Source organism: Galeopterus variegatus, unplaced genomic scaffold (genome assembly GCF_000696425.1).
Source record: "Galeopterus variegatus unplaced genomic scaffold, G_variegatus-3.0.2 Scaffold1986, whole genome shotgun sequence".
Taxonomy (NCBI): Eukaryota; Metazoa; Chordata; class Mammalia; order Dermoptera; family Cynocephalidae; genus Galeopterus; species Galeopterus variegatus.
The window spans coordinates 130178-142360 of record NW_007728097.1 but is presented as its reverse complement, the minus strand read 5'-3'; the positions used below and the strand labels follow the sequence as shown (position 1 = coordinate 142360).

The 12183-nt window shown below is 44.7% G+C and overlaps 1 protein-coding gene across 1 annotated transcript; it reads left to right on the top strand.

Moving 5' to 3' along the window:
* Positions 1-382: 382 nt before the first annotated feature.
* On the top strand, positions 383-11698 carry PLET1 (placenta expressed transcript 1). Its single transcript, XM_008579949.1, has 5 exons — positions 383-468; positions 620-824; positions 4822-5023; positions 9432-9493; positions 11442-11698. The coding sequence occupies exons 2-5, from the start codon at positions 641-643 to the stop codon at positions 11696-11698; spliced, it is 705 nt and encodes a 234-aa protein (XP_008578171.1). The 5' UTR covers positions 383-468; positions 620-640.
* Positions 11699-12183: the final 485 nt, after the last annotated feature.

Below are 12183 nucleotides of genomic sequence, written 5' to 3'. Positions count from 1 at the left end.
TGAAAAAACATATTTTCTGATTTTTTTTAGTAATTTCCTTGTGCTATGGCACTATGGAAGGAACTGTCAGGAGCAAGGTAGACCTAAAATGTCTCTTTCCAAAGAAATAAATATAAATCCAGAAGTACAGTCTTTCTAATCCTATGCTAGTCACAAAATGAACTAGGGATTAGAGACTTATTCTACTAAGAAGGTTTGGAAGAGGATATGCAATATTCCAGAAAAGAGGGCTTTTATGCCTGGGTCTCCTGCACGGAGTAGAGCAGAGTTTCTAAATGGACCACGTATGTGATTATTACTCAACTCTGAATTTTTCTCTGCTGGTATTTACCCCTTCTCAACAGCATTCTGCAAGTAGCAGATGCTAAGATGAGTGAGATGCAAAATAAAACCATAATCAGCACATTTCCCTTCTTGAGCAAAACTGGAGTTGGTAAAATTTCATTGATAACAGGTAACTGGTGAGTGGTGAGTCATCCCTAGTTATATCTTGGGCCAAATTCCAGAAGCCAGTGTGTTTCAGGAGGGGTGGGAAGAAGATTTGTATGCATGACCTCATCCAGAAGCTCTAGCCCTGGAGCATAATATAAACAGGAGGTGAGTTTTCAGTCTTATCCAGTTGCAGGCCCAGACCAAAACCATGGCTTTCCTCCATTCCATGCTGCTGCCACTGGGGCTGTTTCTGTACCTTGGACTGCAATTTTCTTCTGCCAGCCCTGCAAATTACAGTGACAACTGCACGGTCTTTGATAAGGTCTTCACTACCACCAGCCCAGGCATCACGGCCAATTCGGTTATTTATGAAAGCAGCACTGCCTACACAGGTGAGTAGAAGCCATTCTTTCTGCTGTCCTTTGCTCTCTGAGGGGAGTTAACCAGAATTTCAGAACATATCCTTGCTCTCAATTACACAAAACATGTGTTTTTGAACCAGATGGGAAGTGGGGGGAGAGAGAGAAAGAATGAGAAGATGTGAGAGCATAGATTGGCAGGAACATTTCCGTATGTTTCCTGTGGAACCTGAGCCATAGGAATCATAAAGTCCAGACACCTAAATTAACTAAGCCCCAGCAAGATCACACGTGGAGCAAACTCTATGACTTAAATAAAATGAGAATTTTTATTACTTTAAGGGATAATCATTGCATCACAGCATGCAGTCTTTTCATATCCGTGATAGGATACTGTACAACTCCAGGAGGCACTATTAGCATTTCATATATGGGTGAAAAATCTAGGGAGCTGGACAGGGAGAGCATTACCATTCCCCCTGATATATGAGGAGCCTGAAGCCCAGAAAAGTAAAATGACTTGCTCAGGGCCTCCCTGCTAATAAGTGGCAAAACTAGCTCTTGAATCTTGGTATTTTCATTCTTAATCCAATACTTTTCTTAGAGGTGTCTGGTAAGTATTTTATAAATGCTTTCTTTTTTTGGATCATCCAAACTTACAAGTCAAGGAATATGCTTTCCAATTAGTTTCATAATCAAAACAACATTTAATACAGTGCTTTACGTGTATCAATGCATTTGGCCCTCGTAATAACCTATAGGTAGACACCATTATCATTCCTTTTTTGTAGATGAGAAAACAGAGTCAGAAATGCTAAGTGACTTACTCAAGTCACAGAGCTACTTAAATGGTGGAGCCAGTATATGAACCAGCAGTCTAGGTTCAGAGACTCTGCCTTAACCACTAAACACCTCTCGATTATAGTAATGAGAGCTGACACTTACTACGTGCCGGAAATGTTTTAAGGGAAAATGCTATCTTCCCTATTTTACAAATGAGAACTGAGGCACAGAGAACCTAAAAATTTACCCAAGGTTACTAGTAAGTAACTTAGCTAATATATAAGCACAAATTACACAGCCACGATTTGTCCAGCTCTGTCCAGCCAGCCTGTCCAGCTTCAGAGCCTGTCTTCTTGTCCACTACATCATCCTGCCTCTGCCTCTTAAAAGTCTAACCACATTTTTCTGAGACCACCAGGGTATATCCACACTCACGGTCTATGGATTTCAGACTTCAGCAGGTGAGTAACTATGGTGTGCCTTCACACACTCCTTCTGGCTTGTCTTTTTTTCTGCTTTTTCATGGGGACTGCCACTAAGTGCTCCAGTTGTGACAGGCTGACTATGTCCCACTCCCTCAGGCAGTAGATCTTGTCCTGCCAGGGCAGGGAGGATAATCTTGGAATTCAAGGTGAGCACCAGGTGGACACATATGTGTGACCTGGGGCAGGACCTGGGGAGTCAGAGGCTCTACTGCAAAAGAGATTACAGGCCTTTGATGTACAACGACACTTCAGAGGTAAAGGATTTTGCTACTGAAATGGAAGAAAGGAAAATTTATAATGGAAAGATGCTGTGGACAGGGACACATGAGAGAACCTTCTGAAAGGAAGAAGACAGGAGAAGGAAGAGTCAAGACAATCCACAGGGATGAAAGGACAATCATAGCAGTTACAGATGTGTTAGTTGGAGCCAGAGAAAAAGGAAGGAGGGAAAAAACAAAGGCTAAATTCCAGGGTTATGTCAACACTGGTAAGCCATGTGTAAATGGCTTGGCAGATCCCAAGAGACAACCATAGCTTAGGCAATATCTCAGAACAGGTTCCCTGGATCTGTTCTGATATCAGTGAAAGAAACCCTTAATACAGTGACATTTACGTTAAGACTGTGCTGGGGGGGAGAAAAAGACGGTGCTGGGTAAAAATCTGTCACCATTTTTCACTTTTATGAGCAAGAAAGATGTAATTTACCTGTCTTTTTTCCTAAACTTTCAGCTTTAAGGACACTATACAAAATCAGATGCACAACTTTTTAAATCAACCAACAAGTAGTTACTTAGTGCCCTCCAGGTGCCCAGCACTGGCCAGATACCGACACAGATGAAACCACAGTATATATAGCACAAGCCAGAATATAGTTAAGTATTCAACTCTACAGTAAAAAATTGTAAATGTTTTAGGAGCAAGAGGAAAAGAGACCTACATTGGTCCAAAGGTTGGACATAGCAGGATCTTGGAGTGTAAGTGGGGTGCGATGTGTGATGAGAAGGAAAGATGCCAGACATGCACCCAGGCATGAACAGAGGCCAGGGGCAGGTGAGGCCAGGTGCATTTGCACAACAGGGGATGAACAGCTGCCCCTAGAGTGGGAATGCAAACAGCAGAGTGAGGCTAGCTTCTTGGGATCTAAAGCCATGTACTGGGTACCATAATTGATAGAACAGAGGCAGAACAATAAAAGCAGAAATGTTTAGATGCTCTAGAAGGAAGACACTTTGAAGGTTTTGGATAGGAGTGTGCCCTAATGGACATGAGTGAGAAATTCCAGTCTGACTGCAGCATGGAGCAAGGCAGCCTGAAGGGAAAAGAACCTAAGGACAGAAATCCAGATAATGCAGGTGCCTAGGAAAGAAGAAAGGAAGACTTGACCCAGAGCGAAAGGGGGAAAGCAGAGGAGAGGACAGAGGCGAGAGCACTTCCAGGAGATTTGATGACTATCTGGATGACACCGTCACTTGTCACCTTCCACCGCACCATGATGCACAGATCTAGGACAGATGTCAGGTGCTCACTGAGCAAGTGGGGGCCTGTGGGAACTGAGTCATCAGGCCTTGATTGGCAAAACAAATAAGTAGAACAGAGAACTGTAGTGTGCTAAAGATTATATAATAACAATTGCTATTTATCCACTACCTACCATGTATTACAATCTTTAAGCTCTTCTCTTTCATCCTCCCAGGAACCTTTCAAGATAGGTATCGTGAACTCAAATAATGGGGAATAATGTTATTATCCCCAGACCTAGAACGAGACCAGGTGCGAAGTGGGCATTCAAGAGATATTTGTGGAGTGAATGATGACTTGGAGGCAAAATGACTTGCTCCTAAGTGTTAGAGACAGAATTTAGATCCAGGATGGTCTGATTCTACTGTGCTACAGGATCTACCTTCTTTGCTTCCTGAAGAAGTCTTTGGAGGAATTCCAGGTGGCTGACAGAGCCCTGGAGAGAACAACACCCTAGCATTGAGTAATCATTCAGAAGGGATCTCCTAAGGAAAGAAATGAAGAGACTTTACTCTGAAATTCCCTCCCCATCACACATCAGAAATTAACAAGTGGAGTTAACAAATGTCAGCGAGGTCCCCTGTGGGTGCATGCCTGGCTGGGTCACAGGGGAAGAAACACCTGAGTGGAGAATAACTCTAAGGGGTTATTTGACAGGTACTTGGATTAGGGACCCTGTGGCTCAGAGATGCCCCTCCCCACAGAGGCTAAGAGAATCAGCATTTCTTGGACAAGGAAACAGGCTTTGCTTTCACTTGGCAATAACATTGCCTCATATTCATGCAGCACTTCTCAGGGGCCACATGACCCTTTCACGTGCATCGACCTCTTTATCCCCACCCCCTGCCAGAGGAAGTAATCCCCCTCCTCTGGCAGGTGGGACCCAACTCAGAGAGTTTAAGAGATTCGACTCCCGGGATCTCACCCCTTGTAAGTAGCAAAGCCAGACACAGAGCATAGGTTTTCTTTTGTCTACCTTTTACAGTAGTAAATTTGGAAAACATGAAAAACCACTAGGAAGAAAAAAATCACCTGTAATTCCACTACCAAGAAAACACCACAGTTAATATCTTGATGTATTTCCTTCCAGACTTTCTTCAACTTCTTTTATAAATATGGGACCATTGCCACATGTACATACTCTTTGTAACTCTCTCTCTTCACACTTAATTTTGGTTTTGTGTCCCTCATCCCTGGGCTCACACTGAACGATGGCTTATTGTCTCCTCGTCATTTCCTCCTAGTGTGGGTTCCTGTGGATGACAGCATCAGCTCCGTGGTCCTGCGAGCAGTGGACAACAACAACAACTCCGTGGGCTTCTGGCAGGACGCAGACGAGCAATGCTATAGCAGCTCCCTGTATCACGTGACACGCGCAATCAACATGCTCTTCAAGGCAGACTGGATGTCTCCTGATTCTGGGAACATAACGGAAGTCGAGTTACAGTAAGAACCTATCTTACTTTGCTTTGGGATTTTAAAATTTTATATTGGGTTTACACAATCAACACTGACCTTGGAGGACTAAAAATACAATCCAGAGGTGATGTGGAGAATTCAGCACTTGCCCTCTTTTTCTGCCTCATCATTCTCTGTCATACCTTCACCTATAGGAGCTTGCACACACACACACGCACACACACACATACACATACATGCACACACATACACATACACGCACACACACACACGCACACACCAGTTATGCTCAACATACCGTTTATTTCTTTTTTTTTATTTCTTTTTTTTGGTGGCTAGCCAGGACAGGGATCTGAACCCTTGACCTTGGTGTTATAATACCATATTCTAACCAACTGAGCTAACCAGCCAGCCTTCTGCTCAACATAAACAGAAAGAACTGGGCACACTTTTTGTTTCAAATTCTCTATATTTGAACTGGAGAATCATTTTTTAAAACATGGATTCATTTTGGAAATGGCTTGGTAACAGAAAGTGTGATGATTGTATAATAAAACTGGCTTCCTAGTGTCACACGAAATGGGCACACTCAGATTCTGAGTTGAGATCACATCGGGGTTTGCATTATACTTTAAAAATAAACCTTCCTCTCAGCTAGAAAAGTGTTATTAGGTTTACTTTAGGAACCAGCCATACATTGGGAGGTACTTTCACTTTTAGACTGCCGTCTTATACTGAAAGGGCAGGTCTGACCATCAGGCTGTGTCCACTGTGAACAGCCAAGTCTCTTTGGAAGCGGGTCACGATGATAACGATGCTATCAAGCCATCCTACTCTCTCTTGTCATGCTCTGTGCCTGGTCAGACATAATTGTCTTTAGAGGAGGCACTACTAAGCCCACAGAATGATGTGCAAGGGTAGAATCCAAAGGGAGCTGCTACAGTTCAGCCTCACAATGACAGCCATTGCTTAGAAGCCAGCCAATACTAATTAGGGCAAGGGCTTTCCTTTCATCTCACCCCATTAAAGCCTCCACACTCCATGCAACAACACATAAAAGATTAAGTGGTGACAATCTGCAAGAGAAACACAACTGTCCCACTGGCAATGTCAGTCTAGACTCCTCCTAACTCGCACACCCACTATGACATGCTGACCTCTCTGCCTGTTTACAATGTGTACACATGGCCTTGATCAGCAAGGCTGACTCAAGGGAGGGGAGCCCCACATGTCATGGGGGATGCAAAAAGCAGGGAACTCCACTGTGGTGGGCCCTGTGTTGGTAGGGCACAAAAGGTATGTGACGAGGTCCCTGCCCATGGGGCTTTACATTGAGGTCGGGGAGGTGTATTAGTCCGTTTTGTGTTGCTATAACAGAATACCTGAGACTGGGTAATTTATAAAGAAGAGAGGTTTATTTGGCTTACGATTCTGGGATAGCTGCATCTGGCATGGGCCTCAGGCTGCTTCTACTCATGGCAGAAAAGTAGCAGGCAGCCGGCGGGTACAAGCAGATCACATGGCGAGAGAGGAAGCAAGAGAGAGAGAAAGAAAGGAAGTGCCAGGGTCCTTTAAACAATCAGGTCTCGCGGGAACTAACAGAGCAAGAACTCACTCACTACCCCCCCTCCCCCAGGGAGAGCATTAATCCATTCATGAGGGATCCGCCCCCATGACTCAATCAGTTTCCAACACTGCCACACTGGGGATCAAACTTCCACATGAGTTTTGGAGGGGACAGCACATCCAAACTCCATCACTCCGCCCCTGGCCCCTCAAAACTCATGTCGCTCTCACATACAAAATACAGTCATTCCATCCCAACAGTCTCAAAAGTCTCAGCTTGCTCCAGCACCAACTTAAAAGTCCAAAGTATCATCCTTGACAAAAAGCAAAAGTCCTTCCAGCTGTGAACCTGAAAAACAAAACCAAATTTATCTACTGCCAAAATACAATGGCAGAACAGACATTAGGTACACATTCCCATTCCAAAAGGGAGGAATAGGCCAAAAGAAAGGAAAAACAGGCCCCAAACAAGTCCAAAACCCAGCAGGACAGACATTAAATCTTAAAGCTCCAATATAATCTTCTTTGACTCCAACTCCTGCATCTTGGGCACACTGGGGCATCTGGGCCCCCAAAGCATCAGGCAGCCTTGTTCCCACAGCTCTGCCAGCCACAGCCCAGTGGGCTGCGCTAGTGCCTGTGGCTTTTCCATGCCTGCATTGCACATTACCAGTGGCCCTACAGTTCTGGGGTTCTGGTGGCAGCCCTGCTTCCTTGGCTCTACTAGACATTTCCCTGGTGGGGGCTCTCTGTGGGGGCTCCGACCCCACTTTCCTGCTTGGCATTGCTCTAGTAGATGGCCTCTGCAGTGGCTCCACCCCAGCAGCAGGTCTCTGCGTGGGTCCCCAGGCTTTTCCATACATCCTCTGGAATCTGGGTGGAGGCTGCCACACCTCCACTGCTCACATGTCCTGCTGGCCTGCAGACTTAATGCAATGTGGATGCCACCGAGGTTTCGGGCCTCTACTCTCCAGGGCTGCTGCATGAACCACACTTGGGGCTGCTCCAGCCAGAGCAGCTGGGATGCAGGGAGCAGGATTCCGAGGGCAGCTGTGCCCCAGGTCTGTCCTCCAGGATAACTCAGTCCTTCTAGGCCTCAGGGCCTGTGATGGGTGAGGCACCCTTCCAGACTTCTCAAATGCCTTTAGGGCATTTTATCCATTGTCCTGGTTCTTAGCATCTGGCTGCCTCACTACCAAGATAATGTCTTTAGCAAACAGTTTATCTGCTTCACCCTTGCATTTTTCTCCTGCTCTCCACTCCTCTACTGCATGGCCACGCTGCATATTTTCCAAAACTTTACACTCTGCTTCCTTTTTAAATTCCGGCTTTATGTTATGCCTTTGCTGCCATAATCCAGAGTAGGCTATTAGAAGTAGCCATGCAGCATCCTTAATGTTTTGCTGCTTAGAAATTTCTTTGGCCAAATGCTCTGGTTTACAACTCTTAAGTTCCAACTTCCACAAAGTCCAAGGGCATGGACACAATGCAGCCAGATTCCTTGCTATGGTGTAGCAAGGGTTATCTTTTGTCCAATTCCCAATAAGTCTCTCATTTCTATCTGAGACCTCATCATCCACATGGCCTTTACTGTCCACATTTCTATCAGCATTCTGGTCACCACCACATAAGTCTCTAAGACATTCCAAACTTTCCCTCATCTTTTTCTCTTCTTCTAAGTCCTCCAAACTCCTCCAACCTTTGCCCATTACCCAGTTCCAAAGCTGCATCCACATTTTCAGATATCTGTATAGCAACACCCCACTCCTCAGTACCAATTTTCTGTTTTAGTCCATTTTGTGTTGGCTTACGATTCTGGGACAGCTGCATCTGGCATGGCCCTCAGGCTGCTTCTACTCATGGTGGAAAGTGGCAGCAGCTGGTGGGTACAAGCAGATCACATGGCGAGAGGAAGCGAGAGAGAGAGAGAGAGAGAGAGAGAGAGAGAGAGAAGGTGCCAGGGTGCTTTAAACAATCAGGTCTCAGGGGAACTAATAGAATGAGATCTCACTCATTAAACCCCCCTCCCCCAGGGAGAGCATTAATCCATTTATGAGGGATCTGCCCCCATGACTCAATCAGTTTCCAACACTGCCACATTGGAGATCAAATTTCCACATGGGTTTTGGAGGGGACAACACATCCAAACTCCATCAGGAGGCAAGGCTATACAGAAATAATTACTGAGGTTAAACGGCACTCCTCAGCATTCCCTGACTCCCAGACCAAGTAAGGGCTCTCTGTTATAACTTCTACTTCACCACAGCACATATCACAATTTTAATCAATTCCTTAACTAGTTAGTTGATCATTTGTTGAAAGTCCTTCTCACTAGAGAGACTGTAAGTGCCATGATGTGTTAAGCATTGTTGACCACAGAACTTGCCCTCAAGAAATTGGTCCTCCAGTGGGAAAGAGGCTCACAGCAAGTCAACGCAGTAGAGAGTCATAGTTCCCTGACAGACATCTGTCTGGGTTAATGGCAACAGGAAGAAACAACATCATAGAGAAAGTTACTACTGAGTGTACAGGCAGATGAGACCAGGACATGTATTACAGGCATAGAGACTGGTTTGAACAAAGACCAGAGGTGGGTACCAGACTGGGGGGAGTTCAGGGTGGTCAAGTTGGCTGGGGTGAGGGATGGGAGAGATTGTCTGGAGGAAAAAAATCATGAAGGATTTTAGTCAAGACAATATACAGCAGACCAATATTTAATGATCTGCTAATTGTGCCACAATGGAAATAGGCACAAAAGGAATGAAGAGGTTGTGATCCTCCGGGAAGGCAGAAATGGGATCTGAAATGGGATTGGGAATTCCACAGATGAGATCCTCACCATTCTCTCTCCTTAATTTGCCTTCCACAGAGCCTTTGCTGTCACTCCCCACAAGACGGCTACATTTTCTTCTCTGAAAATGAAAAAAAGAGGTGGGTTCCTTTGCAGTCCATTTGCATATCTGGCAGTGAACTCAATCAGCCTAGAAAATTACTTTGTGGATATGCTAGAAAAAAGGGTCTTATCATGTGTTACCTGGATATCAGATGAGTCTCCCGGCACCTTGAAACTTGTGTAAGATTTGCTCAACCCCTAGCCCCATGCCTGGAAAGCAAAAGCCCTCCCCAAGATTTCTGCAAATTCCCAGGAGCCTTATATTCTCATGGTCACCTGCAGCTCCAAACTCCTTCTTTAGGAGCTGTTTCTATTTAATATACATAGACACTGATATGAAAATCAACATCTTCCTCAATTTCCACAAAGTATTCCTACTCACACAGAACCTTCATGAGTATAACAGACTTTAACCAAGAGGTTTTAAAGGGGATGGTTGTAGTGGGTGGGCTGATGCACAAAGAAGGGTAAATATCAATAATTTCATTAGTTCTTAAAGTGGCCTTTGGCTACCACCACCCACCACCACCAGGAATTTCTACTGGCTGTAGCCCACAGCCTCACTCCTTCCTGTGGCTTCTTGCCCTTTTCGCTCTTCTCTGTCCCTTGCTTTCCTCTTACCTCCCTAGAATCGAAAGAGGTTCAGAAAAGATGAGCAATTTGCCTTAGGCCACACAGAAAGTAAATGGCAAACTGAGGACTTTAATTTCACATCTTTTACTATTTTTCACTTTTCTTAGACTTAAATCAAAACTATATGATAATCTTTTTTAAATAAAGTTTTTAAATACAAGATTCAACCAAGAACAAGAAACATTAGTCTTTCTCAGTGTCCAGATAACAGGTCTTCCCGAACACTGAAAGACATCCAGTACGCTTCCCACTTTCCTGCCAATCACACATTGCAAAACGTGATCAAAGGGGATAATTATTTTCAACAACAAATTTTAAAGTGACTATGCCTCGTGAAACTATTATATGAAAGTCTTAACTGTTTCTTTGGTGGCTTCTTCTCTGTGAGGAAACTGGGATGTTATTTTCTTCCTCAAGGACATTTTTGAGATGGTGCTTGTATCCATGCTAAGGGGAAAAAAAGTTTGTTTCTAGTCAGGACCCCTTAGCTCCAGGCTAATAAAATTAAGTTAAAAAAGAAAAAGAAAGTGCTTGTGTCCCAACTTTCTGGCTCAGTGGGATGCCAGAGAAACATTTGTCCCAGGGAAATGCTAAATGAGATAAGACAATGCCACCAATCTGGAAAGCACCCTCCAGGCACCCTCCAGGCAGGCAGAGCCTGCAGTATTTCCCTTCTTCCTTTCCCTTGCTAGACCCTGTATGTCCACTCAGACCCTTGAAAGTATCACCAACAAACTTCAGTTTTTCCAGGATCAGACAAGCTCCCAGGACTATGGGCCTGGCTTTCTCTGCTTCGCTGCAAGATATCCTCAGAGAACCAATGTCTGATTAGATCCCTGCATGTAAAAATGACCAGTGCTTTAAGAACCACAGAAAGAGAATTAAAGGATTTGGAAAGCACATCTTTCCACTAACTTTAAAGCAGGGATGGCAGTTCAGGTCTGGATGATATCTAGTTCTTTCAAGCCCTTGACATTAACAAGAAAAAAATAAGATTGTGCCATTCTGAATCATATTTGCACAGATTAATCTAATATAATATTAAGGACATGAAGACGTTTGAAGGCAGACTACTCACCCCAACTTCAAGTTCAGCAGTTGTAAACTCAGTAGGTCTCCCCCGCACCTCATAGGATTGTGTAGAACCTAAGGGTAGAGAGTATTTCTTACTTTTGTTACTTAACACTCTGTACCTACTAGCTTTCCCCCTCCTCTGCACACGCTTAGCACTGGTAAAGTGTTTACTAAATTTTGCTTATGAACTCTGACTCCAGCATTCCATCAGATAGCCTCCTTTCTGTAGTGCTCACCAACCACCCAACAGAAGTTCTGATGCCATTGGTTTTTTCCCAGTGACAACCACAAGATTGGCCTCTGAGTTTCCCACAACCTCGACATCCAAGATTCCCACAACCTCAGCCTCCAAGATTCCCATGACATTTACCTCCAAGATTCCCACGACCTTGTCCTCCAAGATTCCCATGACCTTGACCTCCAAGATTCCCACAACCTTGACAACCAGAAGCTCAGCCAACACAGCCTTTGGCAGCTCCACCACAGACGCCATTCACATCCTGCTCGCTTTTCTCACCAGCAAACTCCTCTTCTAAAAGGAAACTAGGGAAACAGTGGTTCCCACCTCCATCGCATCCTCCTGTGTTCAGACCCATGCTGGGGCGTGGACGTGTGTGCGAAGGAAGCCTTCACATTCTCAAATATGTCAATGTACTGCCACTGCTGCTAACTAAAACGGAGACCTGGGGGCACTCACTGGTGGCCTTGGGCTATACAAATGTTCAACCGGATCTTTCAGGACACAAGTTATGCTTTTTGTCAATACTTAGACCTGGCCTCAGTGTACCCTAGAGTTCTGCCTCTCAGTTTAACATGTTGAAAGCCAATTCCACAGCCAATCTAAACTTTTGTCCATTGCCAAGTGATTTCCCTGTACCCCCTGAGGTTCTGTGGGAAGAACCCTTCCTTGCTTTCAAGATTATCTCACATTTCTGACCAAACCCACCCAAGTTACACAGAACTTCTATGACTCTTGTGACTCAAGGAGGAAAGGAGAAAAAAGAAATAGCCCTGAGGCTAC

Bases quoted from the DNA above. Each gene is read 5' to 3' on its own strand.
- PLET1 (XM_008579949.1), top strand. From the start codon at position 641: ATGGCTTTCCTCCATTCCATGCTGCTGCCACTGGGGCTGTTTCTGTAC. The intron at 5,024-9,431 runs GTAAGAACCTAT...TGCCTTCCACAG, and splicing joins ATAACGGAAGTCGAGTTACA to AGCCTTTGCTGTCACTCCCC. The intron at 9,494-11,441 runs GTGGGTTCCTTT...GTTTTTTCCCAG, and splicing joins TCTGAAAATGAAAAAAAGAG to TGACAACCACAAGATTGGCC.